This window comes from Aphidius gifuensis, linkage group LG3, assembly GCF_014905175.1.
Source record: "Aphidius gifuensis isolate YNYX2018 linkage group LG3, ASM1490517v1, whole genome shotgun sequence".
NCBI classification, from domain to species: Eukaryota; Metazoa; Arthropoda; class Insecta; order Hymenoptera; family Braconidae; genus Aphidius; species Aphidius gifuensis.
The window spans coordinates 21,216,257-21,235,849 of NC_057790.1; the positions used below are offsets into that span (position 1 = coordinate 21,216,257).

General features: G+C 23.7%; 1 protein-coding gene and 1 long non-coding RNA gene across 5 annotated transcripts; one reads left to right on the plus strand and one right to left on the minus strand.

Moving 5' to 3' along the window:
* The first annotated feature begins 847 nt into the window (after nucleotides 1–847).
* Nucleotides 848–2,691, plus strand: LOC122852751. 2 transcript variants are annotated; one of them, XR_006373861.1, is made up of 6 exons: nucleotides 848–1,097; nucleotides 1,352–1,423; nucleotides 1,664–1,737; nucleotides 1,995–2,101; nucleotides 2,212–2,352; nucleotides 2,434–2,676. It is a non-coding gene; the product is annotated as an uncharacterized LOC122852751 (long non-coding RNA). The 2 variants fall into 2 exon arrangements; XR_006373862.1 differs by lacking the exon at nucleotides 1,664–1,737 and having other exon boundaries at nucleotides 2,434–2,691.
* A 2,905-nt stretch (nucleotides 2,692–5,596) lies between these two features.
* Nucleotides 5,597–19,293, minus strand: LOC122852752 (serine/threonine-protein kinase 26). 3 transcript variants are annotated; one of them, XM_044152713.1, is made up of 7 exons: nucleotides 18,550–19,293; nucleotides 18,367–18,458; nucleotides 9,582–9,806; nucleotides 8,361–8,526; nucleotides 8,099–8,256; nucleotides 6,780–8,020; nucleotides 5,597–6,702 (listed from the first exon to the last, which is right to left on the minus strand). In XM_044152713.1, exons 2-7 carry the CDS (start codon nucleotides 18,379–18,381, stop codon nucleotides 6,693–6,695), a joined length of 1,815 nt encoding a protein of 604 aa, XP_044008648.1. In that variant the 5' UTR covers nucleotides 18,382–18,458; nucleotides 18,550–19,293; the 3' UTR covers nucleotides 5,597–6,692. The 3 variants fall into 3 exon arrangements, with proteins under 3 accessions (XP_044008648.1, XP_044008647.1, XP_044008646.1); XM_044152712.1 differs by lacking the exons at nucleotides 18,367–18,458; nucleotides 18,550–19,293 and adding an exon at nucleotides 13,957–14,198; XM_044152711.1 differs by lacking the exons at nucleotides 18,367–18,458; nucleotides 18,550–19,293 and adding an exon at nucleotides 11,222–12,550.
* Nucleotides 19,294–19,593: the final 300 nt, after the last annotated feature.

The window sequence follows — 19,593 nt, forward strand, 5'->3', positions numbered from 1 at the left end:
TTAATATTTATTTATTGCAAAAATTTGTAAACAGATATGCAACAACAAAACCTAATCTGTATTGTTTTTCACTATAACTCATTATTTAATACTTTGCTAGTATTATTATCAAAACAGCATAATTTGAACCTGCTACGATTTTGAGGTTATTATTGTCTGTTTTTGACAACTTTACATATTCGCGATATTCTGTAATTTCACAAAAATATTTAAATAATGGTCCTTAATATTTTATATAATAATATTGTGTTTAATTATTTATTGTGTCAAATATTTGATTTTCACACGTCAATTTAAACCTAATCAAATTTTTGGGCTATATATAATTATTTATTTATATTTTTCTCTTATACGATTATTGTTCGACAAAAAAGCTAACAATAATAAAAATATTTACCTGCGGCCATTTTGTATCATAAAATTTCGATGCTGGACGCTTTAAATTTAAACAATATTTTTGCCAAAATAGACATCCAGCAATAATTATGCATCTCACCAGTTATGAGTTAGCGAATCGATTTATTATAAATAAACATTAATTGTTGCAATTTATTGTTATCACTTGAAGAAAGAATCTTCACGTAATTTTTTTTTTGTTGAAACTGAAAATATTTTTTTTTATAAGAAAGTCATAAGAATTTTAGAAAACGACTGCAGCGCCGCCACACAACAGGAATATAAACTATTACCGATCGGTAATTTAGAAACACAGCGCTACCACGCGGCCGGAGTATCAACTGGCCTAATGTGATTTACCGACTGGTAATAGTTTATATTCTCATTGTGTGGCAGCGCTGCAGTCGTTTTCTAAAATTCTTATGACTTTCTTATAAAAAAAAATATTTTCAGTTTCAACAAAAAAAAAATTACGTGAAGATGTGCTCCCGTTTCACAGTGAAATTATTAACAATAAATTGCAACAATTAATTGTTTATTTATAATAAATCGATTCGCTAACTCGCTGGCTACAATTTGAGTGCATAATTATTGCTGGATGTCACGTATTTTGGCCAAAAAATGATATTGTTTAAAGCGTCAAAAAGTGGCCGGGTCACAAAAGGGACATCATGAAATTTTATGATACAAAATGGCCGCAGGTAAATATTTTTTATTATTGTTAGCTTTGTTTTTGTCAGACAACAAATAATCCGTATAAACAATAGAGAAAATATAAATAAATAATTATATACCTATAGCCCAAAAAAAAATTTGAGGTTAGGTTCCTTTGTCGTTGCAAGTTGGGCAAAGTCAAATGACATTTTTTGCAATAAATAATTGTTAAACGTACAATATTATTATATAAAATTATTAAGGAACATTATTTAAATATTTTTGTGAAAAAAAATTACAGATATCCTTGAATATGTCAAAAGTTGTCAAACCTGGACAGACGCAATGGCATTTACTCCAAAAATCGTAGCAGGTAAAAATTTTTTTTTGTTATTAGCTTTGTTTTTGTCCAAGAATTAATAATACGTATAAACAATAGCAAAATTATTAATAAATAATGAGTTATAGTGAAAAAACAAATTTGAGATTATGTTCCTTTGTCTTTGAAAGTCAATTTTCAATTTTTACTATAAATAATTATAAACAATGCAATGTTATTCTATTAAACAATAAAATATATTTGTTTAAACATTTTTGTTTTTTAAAATTACAGATTTTCTTTGAATATGTCGAAAGTTGCCAAGCCTGCATGGATGCCATGACATTTACAACAAAAAGTGAGAGCAGGTAAACAATTTTGATTGTTATTAGCTTTGTTTTCATAAGACAATAAATAATACGTAAAAAAAATAGTAAAATTATAAATAAATAATTAATTATAATGAAAAAAACAATTTTAAGATTAGGTTTTTTTTGTTGTTTCATATCTGTTTACAAATTTTGCAATAAATAAATATTAAACATACAATGTTGATTGTCAAAAATATTTAAATAAATAGTAGTAATAAAAAATCGAAATAATCATCAATATTTAATGTTTACAGATTCAAAAAAAGATGACCATGAATCATTTGGAAAAATGACATTACAGTAATAAAAGTCTTGGCTTCTAGACAGACACCAGTGCATCTACGATTCTGTATGACCACAGGTAAATGATAATTATTTATTTTTATCATGCAACATAATTTTCAATAATTATTAACATCAAAAGCAGAGTAAATATACATAAAATTATAAATTGTTGTTTAATGTTTATAGATACAACAAAAGAATGGCCAAGAATTATACGGATAAATGACACCCTGAATGTCAATTATAGCTAGGCTAAATATCATTATTTGGAAAATATGCCTTACTAGCTGACAAAGATCTTGGCACTTTATTAAACAACAAATGATGGTAAATATATCAATATTTATCGTTAATTAAATATTTTTCTATCAAATACTTGGCTAAAATATTTTTTGTTTACAATTACAGTCAGACTATTTGACGAGTAAGTGTGCTGTTTCATCACAATTGAGCAAGTGGTAAAAATGACGATGATCGTGACACCATCATCACTACTCAAAATTCAACTATGCCTCTTGTGAAGCCCCGTGCTGAGATAAATCCAACGGAGTATTTTTCAGCTTCCTCCATGATTTTTTATCCGAGCTGATTAACAACAGTTACTTGAAATTAAAAATTTATTATATATTATTAAAAAAAAAAAAAATAAAATTGTTTTGATATTTATCATTATTTTTGTCTTAGGTAAAATTATATACCATTGTTAATTGTACCATCTAAATCATCGTTCGTGCTTTAAAAATTAATTCAACAATCATCATATGAAACAGCAACAGCATAAAAAATATTTGAATGAATCTCAACACTTCAAGAATTATTTGTTATGATTTTATGAGAACTTCACTTTTTTTTTTTATACTACGAAAGGGTAGACCCTGAGATGGTTATGGTGTGATTGATTTTTATGCTCTTTTTAATGTACTACTATTTATTATTGTTGTTATTGGTGAATATTTACTTGTTGTGTGTTAAATTGGGTATAATTTTTTCTAGGCAAACTCTGATGTTTCTCTCACAATTGAACTTAATTGACCCCTCAGAGTTGCGAGAATGCACTGTCCGCACTGCTCTCTGTAGTAAAAAATGTGAAGAATATTATAGCACGTGCTGTACAGCCCGCTCGAGATCCTCTTTTCAATTTGATAAATCGTTTTCAACTAATAGCGTTTAAATAATATTTAAAATAATTTAATATATGAGATGAGATGACTAAACTAATTTATAAACGATATAAACTATTTATTTATCAAAAAAGTGCAAGTGTATAAACTTTTATCACTATCATGACTAAGTGTTAATCATATAATTTTTTTATTTCTGAAATTGTATTGTGCGAAATTTTTTTTTTCATTTAGACTGTGTGCAAGTGTTTAATTAATATAAAAAATTTTTTCAATTGAATCATTTAAAACTTATAATAATAATATGGCCATTCAAGTGTGGCAGTGATATAGTGCAAGTGTCGTTATTATTTTTAAATGTGTACGTGGTGTTTGTTAAATCACTGTGAATTAGTTATTACAAAAAAAGTGTATACAAGTGTAAATATAGTGCCTGTTGTTGTTGCTGATAATGATTACACCTACCTGGCTTCATAAAGTGGACTGAGATGATATACTGGATTCAATTTGATGACATTGGAATTTACATTGACAACTTCATGGCTTAGCTGAGAGGATTTAACGTGATTAATACAGACTACCTGGTGGACAACTTCTACAAGATTTTGCATATAAGGTAAGTTCCTCTAGATCGAAACTGACTAGTTGTAATTATTAACCTATCCCGGAAAAGTGCTTTAATGTCCCTGAAGTTACAAAAAATTATTTTTTTATTTTTTGTAGCTTCTTGTCGTTCCAAACTATTATTTTTGATATATATGTATATGTTGTTTAGATTCATTTTGACTGATTGAAATATAATATTCAATTTTAATGCCACATTAAATGGTAGTAGTATATGAAAGTCAAAATGGATTAACCCTGTCTTCCTCAAACAGAATAGACGGGGGTGATTAGGATTTTATTATTTCATTTGTTGTTTAGATTCATTTTGACTGATTTTTTTTAATAAAATAATATTCAATTTTAAAATGACAAATTAAATGTTGGTATATACATAGTATATAAAAGTCAAAATGGATTAACCCTGTCTTCCTCAAACAGAATAGACGGGGGTGATTAGGATGTATTATTATTATTATCTATCGTGATAATTTATAATAGATAAATTATCACCCTTTTCCAATTGCAATGTGTATGTTAGTATGTAAGATTTATTTAATTGACATTAAATGCACTTTTCCAAAAATTATATTCAAAATATTTCGGGATTATATGTATTTTCCGGGTTTCAAAATTTAATAATGTGACGTAAATGTGAATAGTAATAGTGCATTATCATGGCTAAAAATGTCCTATCATAGCAAGTGATAGTGGCATAGTGAAAATACCCAGAAATTTCCTATATATCAAAGTTAATAATTATTTTAAATAAGTGTAAAAAGTGTATTTATATATATACCTATAGGCATCTTTTAGATACAAGCGAGTATGTATTTTTTCTTCTACATATTTTCTTTTTTCGAAAAAAGTTTAAAATTCCATTGAAATAATCATATTTATTTTCAGGTGTTGTTGATTAATCAACAACAAAATCGTAACATATATACTAAAATATTGATAAGAAGTAAAATCCAAAATGAACAAGTACTTATATGTTTCATCAATTAATCGACAACAAATAGTAAAATTATAGCAAATTAATTAGCAGCAATTATGACAACACAAATAAGACCAATAAGTAGAACAAGTTCATAAAATTCATTATGATATTATTAATGTTATTAATGCATGACGGAGAATGCATTTTGGCAGTCGGTAATGCCTATAACTTTGCATATGCGCTATAACAAGTGGCGTTCACCTGAAGATCCAGGTAAACACAGGTACCCGATAAATAATAACGACATAAGCTAGCGCCAAATGGAAAATATGTGAAGGTAAAAATATTATTATTAATAATTATTTAATTATTAATAAATTTATTCTATTGTTATTTTATGATTTTTACATTTATTAATAACAATATCGATATAAAAATCATAAAAATAACAAAAAAATAAATTAATCATTGATTTTTTTTTTTTTTTTTTTTTTTTTTTTGGTTTTTTCGTTCTATATTTTAAAGTTTTAAAAAACCAATTCAGTGTACACACTCATCAATTAGATGAAAAATTTATCATTCATTATTTTTACTTAATGAAGAAAAAAAAAAAGAAAAAAAAAAAACAATTCACATTTAAAATAATTAAAACAATAATAATATTTATGAACGAATTATAATTAAATCTTAATTATTAATAAATAAAAATATAATTGTAAAATAAAAAAATGATTAATTTTTGATTATTATCATTAGCTTATTTTACTTTTTTATTTTTTTTTCGATAATAATATAAAACTTTTTCTAAATTTATTTTTTTTAATTAGAGTTTAATAAACAACACTAAAATTTTTATTAATTAAACGCACAAATAAATCGTTTATGGAAAACTACCTACACTTTCACCCTGTTTTTTTTTTATATTTCTTTTTTTTGTTCTGTTTACTTTATAAGATTTGTGTGTTAATTTTATATTTTTTTTCTCTGATTTAACATTTTATCTAAATCTCGTTTTAAGAACAAGAATAAAACTGAGAGTATTATTTAAATATTTTATTTATTTATTCAAAAAAAGGATAAACAAAAAGAATAAAAGAAAAATGTTTATTTCTTAAAGTAGTTAATAAATGTGTGGAAGAGAAAAAAAAAGAAAAGAATATATTAAAAACAACTTGTCCAATGTTTTATAGGTGTTAAGAGAGGGTAACATTTTATACCTTATCTTGAACGTTTTTTTTTTTTTTCTTTAATATATCTATAAATATATTTTTGTGGAACAAAACTCCCATTGTGGGTGTCAGAACTTGGGTGGAAACAAGTTGACAGAATATTGTCAACCATAACAATAATTAATTAATATCTTATATTTCTAAATACATATTTACATGGCATTTTTATTTTTTTTAAATTTATTATTTTTATATCAGTAATAAATATATTACTGATTGCCTTTTTTTTGTTTTAATTTTTTATTTTATATATAAACTAACTCTAGATGCGCAACGATTAACAAAATACTTCAAAACATTTACTGCCCATAATGGTAAATAATTTTAAACTTTTTTTTTTTTTTTATTATTACCAGCCTATATTAAAATTAAAAAATATAAGAAATTATATATAATAAAAATCAACAACTTGAGAAAAAAATATATTATTTGTTTTTTTTTTTTCAAAAAAAACAAACAACTCAAAGAAAAATATACATCTAGATTTTTTTTTTTTTTTTTTTAAATAAAAATCGTCTGCATCAAATTAATTATTATTTTGTTATTTTTTTTTTTTCAACTTTAAAATAGGCAGGAATTTGAATAGACCACTGGCACGTGATTATCATTATCGTGATTTTGTTAAAATGGGTCATCCAGTATTATCAGCAAATAATTTTAATCGCATATTTAATTACGATATATTATATTTATAATATATATATATATTTATTTTCACAACGTTAAAGTCTTGAAAAATAACAGTCTCTTGGATAAATTTGTCCATGCCTGTTCCTACGTGTCCCTAAAAAATTAACAATAAATAAAATTAAAATTTATAAAATAGCAATTTAACAATAATAATAAATCAATTAAATTTACCTTAAAATAACTTTTTCCATGAGCATAGACAATCTACTGTCTGAATGATTTGCTGGTAATAATGCCTTAAGAATTTCTCTGACAAGTGCTTCATTAATACCAGGTGATGTTCTTTCAGCAATTTCAAATGCGCTTTTTAATTCATCAATAGCACCACTACTACTATTATTATTATTATTATTTATATTATTATTTATATTATTATTATTTAAATTTCTTCCAGTACTAGATGTTTCATTATTATTATCTCTTGTTGAATATTGATATTTTCTTTGTAATTCACTTAACAATGGTATTATAACAGATGTTAATACTTGACTTTTAGATGTTTTAGAATCTTGTGAACTTCTTGGTCTTTGTTTATCATCATTTTGTAATACTGTTATATCAGTTTTACTATTTTTTTTATCTTGTGTATTATTATTATCACGTTCACGTATATCTTTTAATTCTCTTTTCCATTCACAATAATCACGTTTATCACGTAATTCAACTGGTGGTGCTGGTGCAATATCATGTGGTCTTACAGGTGTATTATTATTACTATTATTATTATTTGTATTAATATTATTATTATTATTATGTTTACTTTGTTGTCCAATATCATTTCTATAATGTTGATTTATTGTTATATCTTTTGATGGTGATTTATTAATACCACTAATATTAATACTACTACCACCATTTGATGTTGTTGTTGTTTTTAATAATTGTTGATTATTAATATCACCACGATGATTTATTGTTGTTGTTGTTGTATTTGTTGTTAATTTATTTTGATTTAATGAACATGATTGTTCATCAATTTGTGATAATACTGTTGATACAATATTTGTTTTACCAACATGTGGTCCTTTAACAGTCATAATCCATGGTTCATCTAAATCACTATCTTGTTTTGATTCTTCTGAATCTGAATTTTCACTTTCAGTTTCAGATTCTTCACTTCTTTGTGATTTCCATTTTTTATATCTATCAATTAAATCAATAAGATATGAATTTTTTTTAGCTTTACGTATAAATTGAAATTTTAATAATTCTTTTGCTGTTGGACGATTTTCTGGATCTTTATTAAGACATGCTTCAACAAATTCTTTAAATTGTTTTGTATAATTTCCAGTTAATTGAGGTGGATTATTTTTTGGTATTAAAAATAATACTCTCATTGGATGTAATTCACTATTTGGTGGTTCACCTTTTGCTAATTCAATTGCTGTTATACCAAGTGACCAAATATCTGCCTGAAAAAATTTTATAAATTAATTTAAAATTAACCAGGAGGATACTTTTTTATTTAATATTATATTTATTTAACTTACTTTTGAATCATAGGCAGATTGTTTAATGACTTCTGGTGCCATCCAAAATGGTGTACCAACAAATGTATTTCTTTTACTTGTTGTATTTGTTAGTTGACCAGCAACACCAAAATCAGCCAATTTAACATCACCCATTTCACTCAATAAAACATTGGCAGCTAAATAAATAAATTAAATTAAATTAATTGATTAAAACAAAAAAAGAAAAAAAATACAAATTTACTTATTTTAATATTATTATCATCATTATTATAATCATTACCTTTAATGTCTCGATGAAGTTTTCGTTCACTGTGTAAATAATCAAGGCCTTTTAATACTTCACGTAGAATAACAGCAATATGCATTTCCTCAAAGCTTCCGGCTTTCATGAGATCTAATGCTGATCCACCACCCAAATATTCCATGATGATCCATAATTTCGTTCCCTTAAATAAGCATAATTAAAAAAATATAAATAAATTATAAAAATTAATAATCCTTAGAATGCAGATTTTTATCTTGCTTTTTTCTTTCACCATCATCATCATCATTTTTTTTCAAGTTAGTATAAAAGAAACAAGTTGAAAAAAAAAAAAATACAAGTAGTGTAAATAAATATGAAATGTCAATGACGTTGTGTGAGTGTAGTATCATTTAAATAAAAATAATTTTATTAAAATAATGCTAAAGCTAAGAAAACTGTGCCACCAATCATCGCACACCGTTATAATTATATTCATATAATCATCATCGATGATGAAGACACCCAATACACACTATGATTCTATACGTTCTAAAGTATATCCAACTCTTTATATGTACAAACAACAACAACAACAACAACAACAACTGATACATGCTGCTTTATTTTATAATATATTGCATGTGTCAATAAATAAATAATCCAGTACACGATGGTTTAAATCCCTTGTGTTATTAATGCCCAATGGTTCGTACAAGGACAATCAAGATTTTTATGTTTTTATCATTATTTTATTTTCATGACGTTGTTTCATTAATGAATAATTTTTACAGCTATTTATGCTTGCATCAACGAGATGATAAAAATTTATTATTAGTTATTTTTTTATTTATTTATAATATGAAAAAAAAAAAAAAAAAAAAAATTCATTTATACAATAACCAGGACTTTTATATAGTTGAAAATTTTTTTTTTTTTAATATAAAATTTTATTTATTCTTTGGAATTTTTATTTGTCATTTGGAATTTTTTATTACTAATAATAAATTAAATAAAATATTTATTGATATTTTGAATGAATTTTTTGTTGTTGTTGTTGTTAAAAATATTAAACAAACAAATTAAGAAAAGAAAAAAAAACGACTCGTATTTTTATGACTTCGAAACCTTGTTAACTTGTCATTGGTATTTTTAAAAATTATAAAATCAAACAAAAAAAAAATGATAAGGCAATTAAAATATGAGTAAATTAAAAAGTAAATATTAAAAGATTAATTTTTTTGTTTTTTTTTTAAATACCTTGAGATAAGATCCATAATATTTTGTGACATATGGACTGTCGCACTGCGACAATACCATAATTTCTTGCTGAATATCCTCAATTTCATCTTCAGCTTCTTCCAAATCAATGATTTTAATAGCAACAACTTGCTGACTTCTATTGTCAATACCCTTGAATACCTCTCCAAAACTACCTTTTCCAATTCTTTCTTGTTTTGTAAATATCAATTCTGGATCAACCTTCTGCAACAAAAAAATAAAATAAAATTAACAATATAAAAATATAAAAAACACAATGAATCTAAATTTTATAATAGAAATAAATATAGAAAATAAATTATTTTTAAAAAATTCACACACACGTGGGTCTAATAATTTTTTTTTTCTTCAAGTCAAGTCATTGTTATTTCATATTACGAAAGTATCAATGAAACTTACAACAACAATGCTGTTTACCTTGGCTCATTTGAAATTAAATACTTATAGAAATACAAATAACGAAATAATCATCAAATATAAAGAGACGAGTAATCATAAGAAATTTTTTTTTTCTTCTATTTCTTCAACTCCTAGATAAATAATCCATTCCTGGACCTTGAGTATAAAGACAATAATTTGTTACTTGTTTTTCAGAAAGCGAAAGTACGATACTAAAATAATCATCAAACTAAATTAAACATCAATAGAGTAATCAATAAATAAAATTTTTTTTCTTCTATTTATTTCTTCAACTCCTAGATAAATAATCCATTACTGACACTTGAGTATAAAGCAATAATTTGTTACTTATTTTTCAAAGTTTTCAGAAAGTACGAAATACTATAATTCACTATTATAATTCAATTACTTCATTCATTATCAATTTTCATTTACTTTACTTTTTACTTAATTGTATATAAAAAAAAAAAAAAAAAAATTTCACATTTTGAAACACTTAAATACATATTTGACATTCAAATTCCTTTGGCGAAATAATATACATTATACAATTACTTTACATGTCGAATTTTCTTTATTGTATAGTTTCTAAAAAAAAAAAAAGAAAAAATTGAATTAAATAAATAAGGATATTTAATTGAAAAAAATATAAAAATTTTAGGTCGTCTAGATTTCAAAGCGTGTCGTATTCATACATTGCAAAAATATCAAATACGACGACATTCCCACGCGACTTTAGTGTATATATGTATCATGATTCTTCATCTCATTCGACATGCAGGTCTCGAATTTTTTTTATAAAGCAAAAAGAAAGAAAGGACATCGTGTTTTGAATGAAAAAATAAAATTATGATTTTCTCTTTAAAAAAAAAAGATAAATAAAACTCTAATAATAACCGTTATAAATTTAATTTAAAAAAATATATATAAATAAAATTGATTATATATATATTTTTTAATCAATATTATTATCAATTTTCATATAATCAACATGTGTACATGTGTGTGTGTGTTATCAGATATGAACAATATCTATACCATTTGAAAATAATAAAATTACAAAAAAAAAAAAAAAAAAATATTACACACATGTTGAAATAATAATAACAATAATAATAAATGATTAAAATTATTATCATTATTATTAAAAATACACACACATAAATTTTAAAATGTGTTTTATAAAAATTTATGTGGGTTTATTTGACGTGGTGACTCACCGAGGGCGTCGTACTTCTTGTTTGCGTGATTCGCGATCGCGGAAGAGAATTATTTTTTGATTGTTGTTGTTGTTTTTGTTGTAATTGTTGTTGTCCACCATTAATATTACGTTGATGTGTTGTAGGAGATGCTTGTGATGATGACGATGATGATGACGAGGATGATGATGATGATGTTGTTGTTGTTGTTGTTGTTGAGGGTGATGGTGGTGGTGGTGGATGAGAAATAGGTCTATTACTACCATTACGTCTTTGATTTTGATTTTGTTGTTGTTGCTGTTGTTGTTGTACAGTTTGAAATTGGGACCAGGATTGACGAGACACATAACCGACATATCCGCCGGATATAAACTGTGCCGATCCGTTCAGGTGAGGCGGCGCCATCACCGCTGTTTGTTGTGCCTGAGCTCCGTTTCGCATTTTTATTTTTCTCGTTTAGCTCTTTTTTTTTTTTTATTTTTAAATTTTAATATGGTTTTTTTTTTTGTTGGTGTTGTTGTTATTATTAACAAATATATTGATAATTTTTTATTCAGTTTTTTTATTGTTGTCGTTGTTGTTGATGATGATTACTTTGGCTTTTTTTTCAAACATGTTTTTATGGCACACCTTGTACGCATTCTTTTGTGTATACTCTAAAAATATACAACGTCAAGTCATGATATGCTTGAGTGCATTCACGATGTTCATTTATGATGACAATTAGTGCACAAATATATATTTTAGTTATTCATCAGTAATAAATTATATAAAAAAATATTTATATTTATCTGTATATATCTAACACCTGGTGAGATATTATTCAATGTGTTTTTTTTTATATCAAATAATTCTTAGCTATTATACCACTTGTTGCTCCAAAATGAAAAGAAAAAATTGATATATATTTTAAATCCTCATTTGGATAATATAATATAATTATTTTCACCTGAGCTATTTTATGCTCTAAATAATTCACAAATATATATCAAGTAACAAAATTTAATATGCAAAATTATTAATTTGTTATTTTAAATAACAAAGAGAAATTAATTTAAAAATCCACTTGTGCACAAAATAAAATTATGAAATCAATGCACAAACACAAAAAGTATGTAATGCAATTTATACTTTTATCATTATATTGTATAATGACGTTTAAATAACATAAACTTATACGTTTAAATTGTAAAAAACACTATGGTTTATAGAAAAATATATAAAGCCCGTTATGACTGGCACTCGGATGCCAACTGACAAGCAACCAAAGGAACCGTGATCGCGCAAAGAAAAGCAGGAGTTGGGGATTTGTGTGTTGGTTTGCCAACGAAACTATGTGTCTCTCCAACAAATCCAGTTGTATATACCATAAGAAAGGTAAAAGATAAAGATAACCAATCAAATGATAAAGACAGGTAGTTAAATCTCACAGTTGTACATAAGCTTGTATATGTGACTAATACATAAAAAAAAAAAAGAAAAAAATAAAAAAACAGACTGAGACGTAACAACCAAGTTGTTGTACTAGTTGGTATTAAATAAAAGTATATATTTTTTTTTTTTTTTTGTATTTTCTACTCAACTGTCAGTTGAATAAAATTTATATATGAATATAAAAAAATAAATAAATTAAAAGAAATTCACTTTTTTAAAATGAATTTTTAATTAACGAAAAAAAAAAAAAAAAAAAATACAAATTATATTGCAGGTTTATTTATATATAAATTTATTTTTTCAATTTTTTAATGATTATTTGATCTAGATTAATTGATATTTTATAAATCAAATGGAAATATTAATAGAGAGTATATTTATTTTATTTATTTGATTTTTTAAAAAAGACAATGATGTTGAAAAATAAATTATGTGTGGGTTAAAGATACTAACAGCAAAAAAAAAAAACGACACATTGTGTTAGACTAGATAATGCATTGTTCAGCTAGCATTGCATATAGTTTAAATGGAAAAATAAAAAATGAGGAGTTGCAAGTGATGGTAGTGGTGTTGGTCGTCGTCATCGTCATCGATGGTCTGATGGTCGCACATAGTACTGTAAATATGGCCAAGTCACCAAGTGAAAGGCGACAACACACATACACACAAACAAACGATCGCTGTTTCGATGATGCCAACTTTGCTATTTTATATTGCAAATTTTTTTTTTCATATACATTTTTATTTTTTAATCATTTTAACTCGGCACAACTCGGTGCATTTCGTATCGTTTCGATTTTGCATATTATAAACTTACATGAAATAATAACAATTGCATAAAATATTATATCCTCAATGCAATATATATATATATTGAAAAATAATGAAGAAAAATAAAAATAAACATGTATTTATCATTTATTTAAATGACAATTTATTAACTATCAATTAATTTTGTTTTTTTGATAGAAAAAAAAATATATTAAATATACAAATTTATAAAAACAAGAATTAAAAAAATTAGTTATTTAAATTTAAAAAAAAATAGAATTAATTATTTCAATTTTAATGGATGATTTAATAACAATAATTAAAAAAACAAATAGAAAATATTTTCATTGTGTATAATTATTTTACTAAATACTTGAAAAATAATAATTTGATGAATTATTTATACGAGGCAAAGACAGTAATAATTGTTTAATAATATTTTTTTTTTTTTCTTTTTTTGTTGTACTGTATTATCAATAACAAGGATAATTTATAAAACGTAAATTAAATATATATAATCTTTTTGTATATATATAAAGAAAACAACTCACCGTTGTTGCACCAAATGCTCGATTTCGATTGTAAACGTAGTTATCATTAATACGATTATTATCAATTAAATTGATAAAATTATTATTGATAAGATTCATTCGTATTTTATATTTTTTACTTGAATTACGTCTACCATTATCATTATTTTTATTAATATTTTGTTTCGAGTGTTTATGAAGAACCATTGCAGCAAACATTTTATATTAAATTCCTTAAAGACTGCACACTCACACACTACGATCTTTCGAAATTAAAAAAAAAAAAAAAAAACAACAACAATGAAGGTTACTTATCTTTAATTTATTTATATATAATATAAATGACAAATCGATTTAAAAAAAAAAAAAGTGACACGTGTATGTAAAGAAAGAAGCAAAAAAAAAAAAAATCGAAACACTTTTAAAAAGTTTGTAAAATTCGATAGAAAAAATAATAGCAAATTTTTTTTTTTTGTTAATAGAAAAATATCGACAGGTGGTAGAATATTTATCCGGCTTTTTGTGTTACTTTAAATAATAAACTTTTCATATCTATTTTGCATTATATATATGCTAGATTGAAATAAAAGAAAAAAAAATAATTTTATCACGAGAGAAAATTACATCAACTATTTTTTGATACAGTAAAATAATATATATATTTTTTTTAAAAAATTTAAAAATAGTTATCGAAACTTTTGCAGCAGTTAAAACTTGACATGAAGATCGATAGCCGACTCGTAAAGTTGCATGAGTGCAATTTGAACTCTGGGTTACTTTGTTCTATGTTAAGTAAAAATGCAAATTAGACCCAAAAGGACAATCAACTTTGAATATTGAATTTTATTATTATTAAATATTTTTTTCACCCAAGTTTTTTTTTTTTTTTTTATTATGAAAAATATATATTAAAAAATTTTAAAAATTGTTTTTTATTTTTTTAAATTTAAATAAGAGTTTAAATTAGCAACGAGTTAATGTAAAATTATAATTACTGTATCTACAACGAGATAAAAATAATGAATTTATAAAAAAAAAAAAAACTTGATAAGATTAAAGTCTACATTACAAAATAAAATAAGCTAACGTATTTTAATTGAAAAAATTAAATAAATAAAATATTTATTACTTTAATTAATAAAAAATTTAAAAAAATAATTTTATTTAAATAATTAGACAAATATACGTTAGGTAATATCACGTAAATTTAATTATTTAAATAAATTTTAAATAAATAAATAAAGATGACACCGATCGAGTCAGTTAAAGCGTCGCGTGTCAACTGAAAAAAATAATTTTTTTTTTCATGATACAGAAAAGTAAAACCAACCCTCTCATACCGCCTCTCTTTCATCACTTATACACCCCAACGTTGAGCATCGTTTTTCCATAGTTTTCATAAGTAATATATATATACATTCACATACAAAAAGTATATATAAAAACATCCCTTCCATACATTATATAAACCCTTTAAGCGTCGGCGCAAAAAAGTATGTCTACATTTATCTAGATGTGTGTTCAATCACCTGGTCTGTTTATTTTTATTTTTGCCTCGTCTATAACGTCACTTTTTTTTTTTATTTTTAATTTTTTTTCTCCACTTTCAAGTGCCAATTTTTCAAGCACTCTTTATCAATTTTTCAATACAAAGTCTGATTATATAAAAAAAATTGATAAAAGTCTTTTTAAATGATTTAATTTTGTTTTTTGATTGAAGAAAAGAAAAAAAAAAGATAGCATTATTTAAATTGAAAGCATGAATAAATTAAAATAGAATTTTTATTATTAATTATTTCATCTAGTATTAATATTTTTCAAAATTAAATTAATTTTTTTGTTATTTTTAAATAATTATTATGTTATTGTTATAAAATTACTGAGATAAAAAAAAATAAAATTCAAAATAAAGAAAAATAAAATTACATGGAATGGCAATGACATTCTAGGATAAAATATAAAAAAAAAAAAAAAATTCGTAAAAGTATGGATGCGAGGGTAAAAGTTGTGTCTGGGCATCGACCTGTATGTCTGGCTCCTGGGGCAAAGACCTTGGCTTGCGTCCCGACGACGACGACGACGCCGCAATAAGGATCTTTCATTCTCTTTATCATCCCCAATCATCCAGAGTTATTTTATATATTTTTTTACCCCAATAAAATTCATCAACTATCATAAGATTAACTACCAAGACTTTTTCTATTTTGTAAAAAAATAAAACTCGAATCATTTTGATAAATATCATCGTGTAAAATGATAAAATTAATTTTTTAGAATTTTTTTTATATTTTTTAACATAAAATAATAAATTGGAAAATAAAAAATTTACTCTATCAAGGAAAATATTATTTTTTTCTTTTATTATATTCCAAGTTTATGTATTATGATTTTTTTTTTTTTCTTTTTAAAATTTTTATTTTTCAAGTTGTTAAACTATATGCCTGTACTAGCATGTGGCTATAAAGAGGAGTAATATAAATGGAAACCGTAGTGAGTTGCGATAAGAAAATATTTTTTTATATATTTTTTTTTTTCCTGGTTGTGTTTGGCCGAGCAACTAAACGGTAAATAAACCGCTCGATTCATGGGTTACACATACTGTATGTACCACAAACGACAACAATTCAACACATTTTTTTTTTATCAGTAAAATAAAAAGAGAAAAAAAAAAAAACAAATTTCAATACACACGTTAATTTAATTTAAAAAATTTTCATTGTTTATTTTATCAGATTAATTTTTTTTCCATTTGAATTAAAAAAAAAATTATATCATAAAAAAATAACCATTTCATGGTGTTTCAAAAAAATTTAAATAAATGAAAATTAAATTATTTTCCTTGTTTATTTTTATTATATAAAAATATTTTAAATAAATAAATAAAAAAAAAATGTAAATCAAGAAGAAGAATGACCACTTCTCATTGATGCTATATATGAAAAAAAATTAAAAAAATTCAAATGAATGGAAACGAGGGCTAGGCTGATATCCCGTTAATAAATTTATATATTTATTATTTAAAGTGTATTAAATATATACATCTTGATATATATTTTATATAGAAGCCAGTAAAGTACTAGTTTTATATTTTTATAGGCTAACGTCCCTACACTGTCAGTATATATAGTTTTCTATGGAATTCCGGCGAAAGTCAGAATTATTATACTACACAATATATATTTATTTTTAAAATATATATAATATTTATTATTTTATTTGTATAACGTCAATAAAATTAGGTTAACAATAATAATATTTAAAAAATAAAATTACTAAAATAACAATAACATTATAATTATTATTATTTATGTTAATTTTATTTAAAAAAAAATAATAATAAAACATGTAGGCTTTATCAACTACTTTTTTTTTTTTTAGTTTCATAAATAATTAATTAACGTGACCTTGTACTAAAAATTTTGGATAAATTATTGAATATATATTTTATGTGAGTATATATAAAAAATAAATACAGAACAAATAATTAAAATTTCAGTTGAATAATAGTATATAGATCGATTAAAAAAACGAGGCAATTATATACTCTTTTGTTTGGTGATGTTATTTATTATTTTTTGATTGTGCAACAGTTTGAAAAAATAAGAAATAATAAATAATTACATGTCTCGAGGGGGTATATAAGTCAGTCATCAGAATTATATGACGTGATGTAATCGCTCGAGTGGGTAGCCAACTGACTAATTTCAATTCAAATATTATTATTATCATTAATACATAATAATAATATAAATAATATAATATTTTTTTGAAAGATTAATTTTGTTTAGAATTATAGGTATATTTTTTTAAATGATTTTAATGTCATTGGTCAGTAAGATAATCAACACGTGACAGTATCTAATAAAGTTATCTAATTGAAAAAAAAAAAAAGTAATACATATTGTTGATTAACTTGTAAAATAATTATTTTTTTAAAAAAATTTCATTTTAATTAATTTTATAACTGGATAGTTAGAAAGCGAAACATAATTTTAACATGTTGATGATGTTACAGATAATATATTATAATGACAAAATTTTAATTTTTTTTTATTTATAAATTTAATTTAATTATTAAATTTTAATGTTGAAATATTTTTCATGTTATATAATCAATTGATTTTTTTTTTTTTTGAATTAAAATGTGTATCAGCTGGTGCGCAACCATGTGAAGATTGATTATTTTTTTTGTTTATATATTAGAATTAATTTGGTTGAATAATAAATTTAGTAAAAAAAAGATTAAGTCAAAAATAAAACCACATAATTATTGTATAATAAAATGTATAAATTTAATATATAAAAAATATAAAAAATATATTGACAGCTGGAGTTGTAAAAATAGGTTATGTTTTGTCATATATTTTTTATATTTTTAATTGACGTATTATTGATATATTAAAAAAAATATTATAATTAAATTAAACTCACCTCATTGAAGGCCATTTTTGAAATTATTTTATCCGGTGGTTCAACCCGGTTGATGTAACCTGCACCTCCTTGTCCCACCTTGTCAACTTGACCTACAAATAATCAATTTTTATTGAAAAAAAAAAAATCAAGAATTATTTATAATTTCGTAATAATTAATTTAATTATAAATAGGTACATTACTTTTTTAATCTTGATAGTATTATCGTCGTCGGCTACCTTGCCGACGGCGTCAACGGTTTTTTAAAACTTCCTGGTGATGATTAGATATATATTTTTGTTATCACTTGATTAACATTTATTTTTTTTCATTTATCTTAGTTGCCTTGTAGTTTATCGTTTTTATATTATCGTTTTTCCCTTTGACAAATTATTATTTAATATTGTTGATTGATGATTATATGGTTGTTAATAATGTTGTTGTTGTTGTTTTTGTTGTTGTTATTGTTATTGTAGCGTGATTATTTACACACTTGCGTCACAACTCTGAGTGTACCTTGAACCTGTTTTTTTCTTTTTTTTTTTCTTCAATCTTTTATTCTAAATTAACTATTGATACTTTTTAATTTTTTTTCTCACGTAATTGTTGAAATATTTACTCCAATATTCATTGGTAGAGTTTTGTAAATTTTTTTTATCTACTTTTTTTTAACAAAACGTCACACACAAATATATAGACTCGTGGAAATTTTGATGAATTTTTTATTTGTGTGTGTGTGATTTTTGTACAAATTTTTTTTTTTGTCGTATTTTTTTGTCTAATACTTTTTCTAACACTGCAATCTTCAAGCTGTTACGTTGATTTTTTTTATAATTTAATTATTGTGAAATATATTTATTAGCACTATATTTTTTTTTGTTCATGACTTTTTTTTTTTTTTTTTATAATATTAATGTTACATGTATTTACATTCTTCACAACTCTACACACATAACCACTGAATCACTAATACACCGCATAACACAGTATTATATCGCAGCACCATCTTTGTTTATTCAAAAAAAAAAAAATAATGGCGTAATTGACAGTAAAAAAAGAGCGGCAGTTTTGAAGAAAAATATGTAATTATTTTATTCCGCTTTATAATGTGTCATTTAAAATGGTTTGAAGATTTAGTGCAAGTGTTTTTTTTCATTTATTTATTTATTTTTTGGTAAGTAAATATTTTATTTTTTATTATATAATACTTTTATAAAGTTAGTCGAAATATTTTTTCGTAAATTTAA